General features: G+C 33.1%; 1 protein-coding gene across 1 annotated transcript; it reads left to right on the top strand.

Annotated features, from left to right (window-relative positions):
* Positions 1–500: 500 nt before the first annotated feature.
* LOC139885599 (LRR receptor-like serine/threonine-protein kinase ERECTA) lies at positions 501–7,231 on the top strand. Its single transcript, XM_071869350.1, has 26 exons — positions 501–1,053; positions 1,412–1,550; positions 1,667–1,738; positions 1,852–1,923; positions 2,021–2,092; positions 2,200–2,271; positions 2,442–2,513; positions 2,610–2,681; positions 2,793–2,864; positions 2,940–3,008; positions 3,085–3,156; positions 3,222–3,293; positions 3,384–3,455; positions 3,538–3,609; positions 3,715–3,786; positions 3,874–3,945; positions 4,045–4,116; positions 4,209–4,280; positions 4,352–4,423; positions 4,500–4,571; positions 4,678–4,746; positions 4,834–4,905; positions 5,015–5,085; positions 5,173–5,649; positions 5,970–6,340; positions 6,727–7,231. Exons 1-26 carry the CDS (start codon positions 951–953, stop codon positions 7,090–7,092), a joined length of 2,961 nt encoding a protein of 986 aa, XP_071725451.1. The 5' UTR covers positions 501–950; the 3' UTR covers positions 7,093–7,231.
* The last annotated feature ends 6,768 nt before the right edge of the window (positions 7,232–13,999 follow it).

Here is a 13,999-nt window from a genome sequence, read left to right as displayed (position 1 = left end):
GATCACATGGGAGAGCTATAAAATGTTTCTCGGTTACAACTTACAAGGATGTTTTCTATAACAAAGAATAAAGTGTACACTGTTATTTCTGCCTGTTTTGCTGCCACTGCCCACTGCTACTCTTTTTATCACTCATTTACTCACATCCATCTTCTCTCATAAGCCTAGTCATTGTCAACCATTACATATATTTACATTTCAACCCCCTCAACTTCTCTTAAACCAATTTAAAACCACATTATTTAGTGATGAGTCTGCAAAAGGCTTTCTCTTTCCTTCTGCTACATATCAGAAAAACCAAATCTTGATAGTGACTAATGATAGACTTAAATTTGTACATAACCCCACTATACTTTCTCCCTTTGTTTATATAAATGGAAATACATTTTGACCCATTAAAGTATTTCAAGTAACATTACTAAATTTTTTAAAACAATTTTTTTATAAAAAAAAAAAATTTATTTTTACACAATTGACCCACATGTAAATAGGGTGAGGAATTGGAAATAACTTTTTTCTACAAATGCTATAAGTTTAAATTTAAATAAATGGGTGTAATAAAAATACAAAATTGTTGCAGAACTGGGTCTCTTTTCATCTCTCTTATCCTGAAAAAGCTGTCAGCAGAGAGAGAGAAATAGAAAAAATGGAGTAAAAGTTAACAAAGATGAGGGGAAAATAATAATAGCTGTAAATATGTGCAGGGTTTTTATAACACAGTTGCAGCTCACCTCAGCTAATTAGCTATAGCCTTGGCTCTACTATTTTTGTACTATTTCAATTTCTTAACTTTATTATGGGTGCTACCATAATACTCCATCTTTCATATAGATACTACTCCATGATTTGATAACACTGTTATCAAGAACAAAGAAACACATTCAACTGTTACAAATGATGTGCCTCAACATAAAAAATTCTTCTTGAATAGGAGTTGGGTGGTGGGTTAAATGGAGTTTTTGAGGAGAAATTTTGAAGCTTTGAGAATGATGGGTTTTGTTATGTTTCTTTTGGGTTCTTCAAGTTTGTTCATTTTGGTTAACTCTGATGATGGTGAGTGTATTATGTTTTGTTTATAAAAATTTATAAACCATTTTGTACAACTTTTAATGCATAATGTACATGTGGTTGAGTTGGGAAATGGGTATTTCTTGTTGGGTTTTATATATGTGAAGCAGTTTATTAACTAAGATTTGCAAGAATTCAGTAACCATTATTATAATGTTAAATCAAATCAAATATTCCCTTTGACTTGTTTTATATTTATTCACAAGTAATGACATGAGTTTATAGTTGTTCTTTCTTAATAATAATTTAAGTCAACTTGAGGCATGTGCTTTAAGTTGATTTTTTTAATTTTAATTAATTATAATTATTTAATTAATGTGATGTTATTTTTTTAATGTTGAAGGAGGGGCATTGTTGGAGATAAAAAAGTCATTTAGAGATGTGAATAATGTGCTTTATGACTGGACTGATTCACCTTCTTCAGACTACTGTACGTGGAGAGGTGTTTCTTGTGATAATGTCACCTTCAATGTGGTTGCCCTGTGAGTGTATCATTACTATTATCAACCCATCATTTTTTTTTTGAAAAGATTTGACCTTTTTGGTCAAAGTCATGCTTTTTGTGTCAAAATGATTGACTTTTTGGATACCCTTTTAGAAATCTTTCAGGTTTGAATCTTGATGGTGAACTGTCACCAAGTATTGGAGAGCTCAAAGGTTTATTTTCCATGTACAGTTTCTTCTCTTTAAACCCATTTGAGTTACTAAATAGTACTAATCATACTAATATTTTTTTTTGGATTATAATGTTTAAAAATCTGGTTTTGGATCATGTATAAACAGTGATCTACGTGGCAATCGATTATCTGGTCAAATTCCAGATGAGATTGGGGATTGTACTAATCTTAAGAATTTGTAAGTTATCAATATCATCTAAATAATTCAAGATTTGTAATTATGGCCTTGGATGATTAATATTTTTTGAGCAAATTTTATTTAATTGTGTTTCTAGGGATTTATCGTTCAATATGTTAACTGGAGACATTCCTTTTTCCATATCAAAATTAAAACAGCTTGAGCTCTTGTAAGTTTAACCTCAAACTGTCCCCTTTTTCATTTATTATTTTTATACTACTATGTACTTGTTAATACTTGGTCACATTTGATGACACTATTTCATTGATGTTGCAGAACCTTGAAGAACAATCAGTTAATTGGCCCCATACCGTCTACCTTATCTCAGATTCCAAATTTGAAGATTTTGTAAGTATCATTCTATCATTTTAACCCATAAAATATGAAAATATGTAACAAATAATACAATAAATATACATATACATACATATACATATACATATACATATACATTACATATACATATAATAATAAATAATAAATTAAACCAAGATTTATAAAGATGATGGCTTTTTTAGGGATTTAGCACAAAATCGGCTCAATGGCGAAATCCCAAGGCTTATATATTGGAATGAAGTGTTACAGTACCTGTAAGTTTCTAAAGTTAGATTCTTTAAAACTTCATTTATTTATTAATGTAAATGTAATGTATTTGATTAGTATATATGATATGATAATTTTATTAGAGGATTAAGGAGCAACAATTTGGTAGGAGAACTCTCGCCCGATATTTGTCAATTAAAAGGCCTGTGGTACTTGTAAGTCGTTTCGTGTTTTTAGTTATATTTTTGATATTGTATACTTTTTTTGTTTTGTTTTTGCAATTGGAATTTTAATCTTTACTTACTGATCATATCGTACCTGCATAGTGATGTGAGGAACAATAGCTTAAGTGGCACGATTCCCTCAAATATTGGCAATTGCACCGGCTTCCAGGTTTTGTATGTACCTGAACCTAAACAACTATGATTACTAAAAAAATGTCTTCGTTTTTGCTAATTTTTCATTATCGTTAGGGACTTGTCATACAACCACTTGACTGGAGAGATACCGTTTAACATTGGATTCCTACAAGTAGCCACATTGTAAGTCTATAACTTTGATTATAATGTATAATGTATTATAATATTTCAACAATATCCTGATTTACGCGCATTTTAGATCCCTTCAAGGAAACCAACTATCTGGCGAAATTCCATCAGTTATTGGACTCATGCAGGCACTTGCAGTGTTGTAAGTATATTCTTATATAATTTTTCGGTCATTCAACATGTTTTTAACGGAGTCGGTATTTGCAGGGACTTGAGTTGCAATAATTTGAGCGGTCAAATTCCTCCGATCCTTGGAAACTTGACTTACACTGAGAAATTGTAAGAACGTATTTAGTTTTGCGATAGTGCAAATCGGTAAAACACTTCATGTACTAATTTCTTGAAAACTACACCTTTGTTTTCATGCAGGTATCTTCACAACAACAAGTTGACGGGTTCAATTCCACCCGAGCTCGGGAATATGTCGAAACTCCACTACTTGTACTGAACGAACCTTCTTTATTTTATTTTTTATAATTTCTGTTTTTTAATTCTTACTAAATCTCATCTTTTTGGTATACAGAGAACTGAACGATAATCAGCTTACGGGTAGTATCCCACTAGAGCTTGGAAAGTTAACCGACTTATTTGATCTGTAAGTATCTTATTAACCGACTTATTTGATCTGTAAGTATCTTATATGCTGATTCGGTTTTTTTCGTTTCGTAAACTAATACGGAGTATTATTTTGCAATTGTAGTAATGTTGCCGGGAATAGACTCGAGGGACGTATACCTGATAACCTAAGCTCTTGCACTAATCTTAACAGCCTGTAAGTTTTCTTCCTTCTTCATTAACTTCTCGTGTTCATTTATAACAAGTTTTAGTCAACTAAATAGTCTTTTTATGCTGTTAACAGAAATGTGCATGGAAACCAATTGAAGGGTACCATCCCTGCTGAATTTCAGAAACTTGAAAGCATGACTTATTTGTAAGTTTGACCATTCTTGACTTCTTGATGTTCGAAAACCCGCTTACAAAGTTTATGTATTCGCTAATGGGATCACAATATGTTTTTTGTATTAATTAGGAATCTTTCTTCAAATAATCTCTCGGGTCCGATCCCTATCGAGCTGTCTCGGATTGGGAACTTAGATACATTGTAAGTATCTCTAAACTATTACCTATTTCAACATGATCTTTTTTTTTTTTTTTTTTTTGGTAATAATAATTTGGAATGTTTTATTTGCGAAGGGACCTCTCGAACAACAAAATTAGTGGTCCAATCCCTTCTCCACTTGGTGATTTGGAACATCTCTTAAAACTGTAAGTTTACTTTCTGAAAGTATATTCTGATAGGCTTTCCTTATCACTTCATATTTTTTATATAACGACAGGAATTTGAGCCGGAACGAGTTGACGGGATATTTACCAGCCGAGTTCGGCAACTTACGAAGTGTCATGGATATGTAAGCAATCAAACATGTTTTTTTTAGGTTTGTTTCAACATCTTGATTACATAAATAAATCATGTTTTTCTTGTAGAGATCTTTCCTATAATCGTCTCTCCGGTATATTGCCTCAAGAGCTCGGTCAACTTCAGAATTTGTTCATGCTGTACGTTCCCTCAAGTCTTATTTTACAAAATATAAAGGAAATCCTATACTCGATTCAAAACGTTCTGAAGATATAACATTTTGTCTCTTTGAGTTATGTTTTGCAGAAAATTAGAAAATAACAACTTAACAGGAGGTTTGTTATCCTTGGTGAATTGCCTTAGCCTTACAGTTCTGTAAGATTCTGTAATAATATCCAATTAAATATTCGTATAGCATAATTTTTATCGATATGTGGAACTTATTATATACCCTTTATACAGAAACGTGTCGTATAATAATCTAGTTGGGGATATTCCGACTGGCAATAACTTCTCAAAGTTTTCACCCGATAGGTACGAGACCAACCATCTATATATACATATACATGATGTTTAATTTATATAAAGTCAACTTCAAAGCTGGTAAAAAGTCAACTTACCGGAACGTGCATTCCAAATGCAGCTTCCTCGCCAACCCCGGTCTTTGCAGTTCTCTAAGTTCTTCATGTCACACTTCGCGTTCCACGGAGCGAGGTAAGTGAAACTAATCATTTTGAGGCTATTATAAATTATAAATAAATATTAAATTAATGCTAAAGATTGTAACTTTCTTCCATGTAGTGACAATTTCTAAAGCGGCTATACTAGGAATCGCGCTTGGAGCGTTGGTTCTTCTTCTTATGATCCTTGTAGCAGTGTGTCGACCTCACAATTCGAAACCTTTCATTGACGGTTCGTTTAACAAACCCGTTCATTACTCATCACCAAAACTTGTGATACTTCACATGAACATGGCGCTTCATGTGTACGACGATATTATGCGGATGACCGAGAACTTGAGCGAAAAGTATATCATTGGCTACGGAGCATCTAGTACCGTGTACAAATGTGTTCTTAAAAACTGTCGGCCCGTCGCTATCAAGAAATTGTATACTCATTATCCTCAGTACTTGAAGGAGTTCGAGACCGAGCTCGAAACTGTCGGGAGCATCAAACATCGAAACCTTGTTAGTCTACAGGGTTACTCTCTATCACCTTCCGGAAACCTCTTGTTTTATGATTACATGGAAAACGGCAGCCTTTGGGACCTCCTTCATGGTGAGTATTACATTTGACCCGTTCAACCAATTTGGCCCGTTTTTATTATGGGTGGTGATATAGCCACCATCGTTTTTGATATATCCACCATAAATATGCATTAACATGTTGTACAATACAACTTGTTATGTTGTACTACACAAGTTAATGCACTTGTTTTGGTGGATATATAAAAAAAATGGCGGATATATTAGTGCCTTTTATTATAATGTATGCATTTGACATGTTGGAGATAAAACATAATTAATCCGGTTATGTATCTAGATTTGACCCGGTTGGAGTATTTTGCTTCTATTTTATGATAATGTTGTGCATTTTAGGCCCGTTGAAGAAGAAAAAGCTCGATTGGGATACACGGATTCAGATAGCGCTTGGTGCAGCCCAAGGGCTTGCGTATCTGCACCATGACTGTAGTCCACGTATAATCCATAGAGACGTGAAATCATCGAATATATTACTTGATAAGGATTTTGAAGCACATCTTACTGACTTTGGAATTGCCAAAAGTTTGTGCACGTCGAAAACATTCACGTCGACTTACATCATGGGAACCATTGGTTATATTGATCCTGAATACGCTCGTACTTCTCGCCTGACTGAAAAATCCGATGTCTACAGCTACGGAATTGTTCTACTTGAATTGCTTACCGGGAAAAAAGCTGTTGACAATGAATCAAACCTCCATCATCTGGTTAGTCTTTTTTACATAATTCCTTAACTTATTTAGGTGTTTATTTTATTGATTTATTGATTATGATATAAATGTTATAATATTATACTCCATATGATATATGATATATATTTCATAAGATAGAAGAATAATGTAAGCTCCTATTAGAATAAAGTTAAAAGATGTACTAAATACTTGTCTTTCTGATTATTTCATGGTGATGATACTGATAAAATGAATATCTTTCACACATTTAAATCACATTTTTTATTCCTAACATTATTTATACCTTCCTCGTCGCTTTATCAAAGACTGAATAATGGTGGGTCAACCCTATAAGATCCGTTAGATACTTAGATCGTTGATTAATTTGTCTACTTATAAACTGTGAATCATTTGTGTATCAGATCTTATCAAAGACAGCAAGTAATGCAGTCATGGAAACCGTCGATCCTGAAATCTCCGCAACTTGTAAGGACCTCGGTGAAGTAAAAAAGATTTTCCAACTTGCTCTCTTATGCACAAAACGACAACCATCCGAAAGACCAACAATGCATGAAGTGGTTCGAGTCCTCGCAAGCATACTCCCGCAACCGAAACTAAACCCGACGGGTCTACCAACGACATTACTCCCGTCTTCAAAAGTCTCAAGCTACATGGACGAATACGCCAATCTCAAGACTCCACATTTGGTCAATTGTTCATCCATGAGCACCTCAGATGCACAATTGTTTCTCAAGTTTGGTGAGGTTATATCTCAAAACAGTGATTAAAGTAAAATGTCTATATTGCCCTTGTTATGGAATCGTCAAACCATATCAAGAATTAAGTACTAGTAGGGAGATTTTTGGAATTGTGAAAACTGTTGTAAGCATGTGCAGGTCTGTTGTACTTTTATGAATTATGATGGTGTAGTAGACTAGTAGTAAGTAGTACTGGTAAGGCTTTATATATGTAGCAAGCTATATAGAGGAAAAGGGGACCCATTAGGCAGGTGGGGTGTGTTTATTATTGCTGGTGCCATGTCACAATTTCCAATGAAACATAGCCTTTTCTCCTTGCATATAATACACATGGTGTGCAGATCAGTAAGGTTTGGGTGATGTTGATATAGATGTAGAATGGTCCTAAAGAAATGGACAAAGTTTTTATTGCCTCAGGGTTGGGTGGGGCCAATACTTTAAATACCGTACCAACTTTTTTCTTATGATAGATTTAATTTAATTTGAATGTAATCTTGTACCAGTACTAGTAATTTTTTTTTTGACGGAGATTGGGATCAAGTACTTGAGGGAGACGAAGCTATCCGTTGCAATCATCTCTCGTTTCTCTATGGGTGGATATTTCATGGCATGGATGAAATTGTGTTTTTAATATGTAGCCAATGAGTGTCGAACTCCTGACCTCTCCTAAAGGACGCAGGTCATCAACCGCTGGACCACATTACAATTTAGATTGTACTAGTAATTAATTTCAATATCTTAAATAACAACATTCCTGGTCAGGACCAAAAATTCATGGACTCACAAATTGCTAGAGTTTAGATGCAAGGGGAAAAAAAATAAAAAATAAAAAAAAAATAAATTGCTATAATTCGTTTGACCAGGGAACATTTTAATTAATATCCCTTTTATCAAATTCGGAAAAGAAAAATGTGATGGCAATTTTGGCCTTTTGGGTTATTCACTAGTTAATTTGTTTTTTAAAAACTTGAGAACGAAGTTATAGTTGAATAAACGGATACCAAAGGGCCATTGGCCTGGCGGTATCGTGGTGGCCTTTTTAACCAAGAGGCTGGGGGTCGTCGTAGACATATTTCGTGGATTAATGTAAATATTCATTTAAAATGTGTGTGAGTTTGCCTTTCAAAAAAAAAAATTGAATAAACGGATCAACAAGAACTTGTTTCTAAGCTTGAGAACAAAGTTATATTGCAGAAACGGATCAATAAGAACGGGCAATGATAAATTCACGGCACTTTTTGATATATACTTTATATATAAATATGGATCAATAAGAACGGGCAATGATAAATTCACGGCATTTTTTGATAAATACTTTAAAAATATGCATCAACAAGTCGTATCATACTCTTCATTAATGCATATGGTGTATTTTTTTATTTTGGTAAGCGAGAAAACCCTTCTATGAACGAGCACGTTGGCTCCTCCATAGAAGGTAAAATCTTGGGTAATCAAGCCCTCCGAGCGCGAGACCTGCAACTGGGTAAATTGCGCATTATTCGCACCCTCTAGTCACACACCATTTTTGAACAGTTTGGCATAGCCGGGAATTGAACCCAGGTGGTGTGCTTTATTGAGCAAGTCGATGACCACTCAGGCAAGCTTGCGTGGTTATATGGTGTACTTCTCAAAAGTTGTAGTATCACTAACTCGACCCGAGTTGGTCTAACTTTGACAATAATTATGTCTGGATTTTAGAGTGTGTCTAGTTAGAGGGTTTGGTTGGTTTACAACATGATAGACAACATAGTTACATAGATATGAAAAATAGAAATGAAGCTCTAAAACTAAGGAGATGAATGTGAATCCATGTTTAGCCGTTTAGGCATGGTTTAAATAGTGAAAATGAAAACCATCTTCATAGTCATTCTATCCAATTAACCAAACAGCCTCTTAGCTGACTGACTTAAATATAAAATGTTGCAGCAGGAAAACATCTGAGTAGCCTTGGGTCTACGTAGTTTGATACACCACTTTTAATTCAAGTTTATATTTTTTTCATCCCTTGATTTTTAATCAGCAAGGCTTTCATATTTTCAGTCATTCAGTGATAAGGTTTTAGTAAGGTCTCACATTTGCAAAAGGTGAGGTGATATATAGACTTTTGCTTTTTAAATTGAATACGGAGTACTAAAGTTACGGGGTAAAAGGTAGACTAGATCAAAGGCTATATTTGGATGTCCTATACGATCCTTTTTGTTTTTTGATAAAGAAATGTGGGTACATTTTCCATTTTAATTTAATATTACTCTGTTACTGTTATCTCTTACTCCATATCTTATATAGGAATATAAATTATTAAAAATTTTCTAATGAAAGTTTGAGTTATTGTTAAGATGTAGTATGAATTTTTTATCCATAGCAATTATATATTTAATTTAATTAAAGTGACATATTTAATTTAAAGTGACGGTTATAAAACTGTACAAGAGTTTTATTTTATGTATTTTAACTACATGCAATTATTTAGGAATAATTTGTTTCATTTCTTTTGGATGACCCAACTAATTATCTATATATCTAATAGACAAAACACTGTAGTACTATTCATTAATAGTAATCTGGAGTATTTTCGTCATTTTTTTTGTTATTAGAGATGAATAGTACTATTTAAATTTTCACTTTTCACAAAACTAACCCTCTAACTTCTATTAAAATACAAATCAAGCCCCTCACTTTATACCTATACTCTAAATTCTAAATTATTATTTATCTCATTACTAAAACCAAAAATACTGAATAATAACTCCTACCACGCTTTACCGACTTGTACGTTGCGTTCAAACAGTTGGACCCACATGAGCCACTACTGTGCTACAGTAATATATATATATATATATATATATATATATATATATATATATATATATATATATATATATATATATATATATATATATATATATATATATTTTTTTTTTTTGGTCTCCAACGATAAAAGAAACAACTTTCGTAAAAGAATCAACCCTTCAATGCTACCAAAAGATGTCGAAAAACATTCTTTTTTACAAAATAGATCAACTAACTTTTTTTTTAAAAAAAAAACCCCCCGAACGCTAAAAGAAGCAACTTTCACAAAAGGAACAACCCTTCAATATTAGATGTCGAAAAAAATTCTATTTTACAAAATATATCAAGAATTTTTTTTTAACTCGCATTCAAAACGGAGCCCCCGGCGTGAAGCGAGGGCTCCACAACTAGTTGTTAGTATTTTTTATCTTCCTTTTTTTACCCCTTTTAACTAGTTGTTCATCAAAGAGAGTGATTACTCGGTTAACTATAATGTTTCTGTGCTTCTTGGGTCAATTTAGGCCCCATATTTCACTTAACAATGTTTGTGTGCTTCTTCTCGGGTCAACTTGAGTTCCGTCATTACAATGTTTTAGGAACTGTTATCATCAATACGAGAAAATAGTTAGTGTTCAAAAGGGGGAAAAATCACTTTATAAAGATTAGTAACTGTTAATGGAAGTTAGCAATATAGTTGTTGGATGTAACAAAAAAATAAAAAATAAATAAAAAGTGAGGTTACATGTTCGTTTTATGATAGAAGTTCTATCATTTATGATACTTTTTGTTGGAGCTATTCGGATCTTCGGATCGATATTCTAGCGAATCGTTGACTTTCGGGTGTCAATTTAGTCGAACCGGATCGTATAGATCGGATTAGATCAACGTCTAGAGTCGTTATTCGACTTGGTGGGTTTTTGGGACTATTGTGATTGGAGAGAAACAACCAGGGGACTTGAAAGTGGCGATTAGGTGATTAGCCACAAATGAGAAACCTTAATCTCTATTTATACTCATTTGGGCTTCGGTCATTCGTCAGGCCCGTCTTGTGTGATTGATCAGAACTCGGGCCTTTATGCAACAACACCTTTTTTTCCTTAAAAATGAATAACTTATAGAGCTTAGGACCCTTCAAAAAAACAAATTACAATCGGACCCAAGTTTGCATCTGAAAGATCTGAAAGGCAAATTAAAGCAACCTACCACAACATGTTACAACATGTTCGATGATACACAAATTGAACGTATCACAACATGTGCTTAATGTTACAACATGTTTGATGATCCACATATAACATATAATTTATGATTAATAAAATACATTTTGTTGATATACACAAATAAATCTAATGCAACATATTAGAATAGTAACTTTTTATAGTTCGAACCAGGGGCGAAGATGGTATGGGGCAGGGGGGGCGGGCGCCCCCGGTGGATTTTTTTTTTCAGTGTAAAAATTTTGGATTTTTCGACTTTGCCCCCGGTGTATTTTTTTTTGCCCCCAAACCTACATATTTTGCCCCAAAACCTTCAAATTTTGCCCCAAATTCTCCAACTTTTGCCCCAAAATCTTCAAATTTTGCCCCAAAATCTCCAACTTTTGCCCAAAAATCTTCAAATTTTGTTCAAAAAAATTGCTACGGTTAAAATTTTTTTTTTTGCCCCCGGTGAAAAAAATCCTAGTTTCGCCTCTGGTTCGAACATACTTCAAAATATCTTTTTACTAAAAATACTACGGAGTAAATACGGCGTATACTACGGAGTAAATACTACGGACTAATGCAACATAATAATATAATATTATACTAGTCTAATGACCCGTGAATTCACGGGTTTGACGAAGGAAACCTACATTAAAATATTAAAATGATTTTAATGATTAAAAGTCTTAAAGTAAATATCTATGTGAACATCTATATCTATATCTATATCTATAGAAGAACAATAGTCTTCATTTATTATTTATCCTTTGATCCATATACTCGATAAAAACATCAATATCAATATTACTTTTAATCCATATGCTCAAAAAGTTTTTTTTTTTTTTTTTTTTTTTTTTTTTTTTTTTTTTTTTACGAAGAACCCCACTATGGGCCAGAGCACATTGGCCCCCCACCGCAGGTAAACCCCGGGTAAACGGCAAGCCAGCCCTCCACCGCTACCAGGTAAGGCATTCTCCAGTTTGGTCATTAAATGCGGGCACCCCTTAGGATTGAACCCGAGACCTCCCCTTCACTGAAAGTGCTGGTGGCCACCCAGGCTAGGCCTGGATGGTTAAAAAGTTTGATGCTACATAAAATTGTTTTTCACACTACTACCTACAACATACTTATATGCATGCAACTTTGTTATTTAACAGACTATGACAAACTACACTACATACATTATTCTCCATTGAATCCCCCACATAAATCTTCAATGCTAATGTTTGTATTTTTGTATCTCTTTTGTATCATTTGTGAGGTACTTTCCCCTTTACTTCCCAGGCTGTTTCGTCGTGATCTTAATAAAAACAATTGGCAGTAAGCCAATTACATGTAACAATACTTACTATCAATCTTCATCCACACGATCATTATATTAATGACATATTTCACAAATCAAGGCCTCACCATATAAGTTGTTAGCATACCCAAAATATGAAGTTGAAAATGCCTAAAAAAAGTTAATAAGTTAGAAATAGGTACAAAGAAAATAGATGTTTGAAGTGACAATTTCAACCCATTAATGGTATATATCTACATAAGATCTAGAAAAGGTCAAAGCTACTGAATTTGATAGCCGATTGCTTTTGTAAACTTACACTCAGAATGAACATCAATTGAAATCTTCAAATGTCAAATTCACTTGTGTGGAATAAAGTTTACATATTGTTGTTCTTTTTCCTTCCGAATTAATTTTTTACATAACTGAGATGGAACTGAATTTACAATAGGTAGGGTCAACTTAGGAGTACTTACAACAGTTCCTTTTCAATTGAAAATTTGTGTTTTTTGTTGAATTGAACCATGAATTCTGCTAGTTGTAGTATACTGGTATATGATATTACAATAGTTGAATTGACCTGTCATCAACACCCAAAAAGGCATTAGATATTAAAACAGATTGCAAAAGCATTAGATATGAAAAAACTATAAGAAATGGTTGTTTTTTTTTTCTTGAAAGCAAAGAAACTATTTGTGCTATAGTCATGGATCACAATCTACACAAGTGAATGAACAAGGACACACTGACTGATAAATAGTTTTAGGGAACTAATAATCACCGTGAATGGCTCATTCTGTATCTTTGCGATTTCATATTTAGTAGTGATTATAGCAAGTGCAGCCAAAAGCTTTTCATCCAAAACTATCAAATTACTCTGCAGCCCACTTGAAAACCAAACTTATATAGGAAACATACATAAAATTATTGTATTCATCTGTGGCTTAACTTACAGATTAGCCATTCTAACCTAACCTTTTTAACAGATGTGACTCATTTGAACTATTAAGTTAAGCCCATTTATTAACGCATTACATCAAATATCAAATACGTATATATGAGATCAAACAGGTAACTTATTTCACTGAATAAAAAAGAAACAAAGCAAGTACACCTTTGGTAGTTCGAATGAATATATGTCTTCTTGGTTTTGTGCAGCACTTCTCCCACCACGTTGATTGATAATCAAAAGATAAATAACAAAGACAAACTTTACACTTTCAAAATCTAAACACCTGTTCTCAATCGTACAACAAAAACAAAAAAATCGATTTGTTATAAAATGATTAATAAACCAAATCATATAATCAAAAACATGAAGAAAAAAAATCTTTAAGCTAACTTGGTTATAAGGCATATAACTTTATTTCTCTCAGATATTTCATCAAATACCTTTCATACACTTTGACAATCACAATAGTTTACTTGCATCACCTGCATTTGATGTAAACAATAAGAAAATAGAATTTAGTTTTAGAAACATGAAAGCTGCCCAAAGACATGGATGGAACTACATATTCTTATTTAACACATTCGAATCGATCACTTTATTGAAACATGAAAGTGATACGCCATTAACCAAGTATACAAACATCAAAAATCACATAAGCCGTTGAATCAAAATTCCAATAAACAAAAAAAGAAAAACATAAAGAAATAAAAA

This window comes from Rutidosis leptorrhynchoides, chromosome 1 (genome assembly GCF_046630445.1).
Source record: "Rutidosis leptorrhynchoides isolate AG116_Rl617_1_P2 chromosome 1, CSIRO_AGI_Rlap_v1, whole genome shotgun sequence".
Lineage (NCBI taxonomy): Eukaryota > Viridiplantae > Streptophyta > Magnoliopsida > Asterales > Asteraceae > Rutidosis > Rutidosis leptorrhynchoides.
Note: the sequence above shows the minus strand (reverse complement) of the source record. Positions and strands in the feature narration are given on the sequence as shown.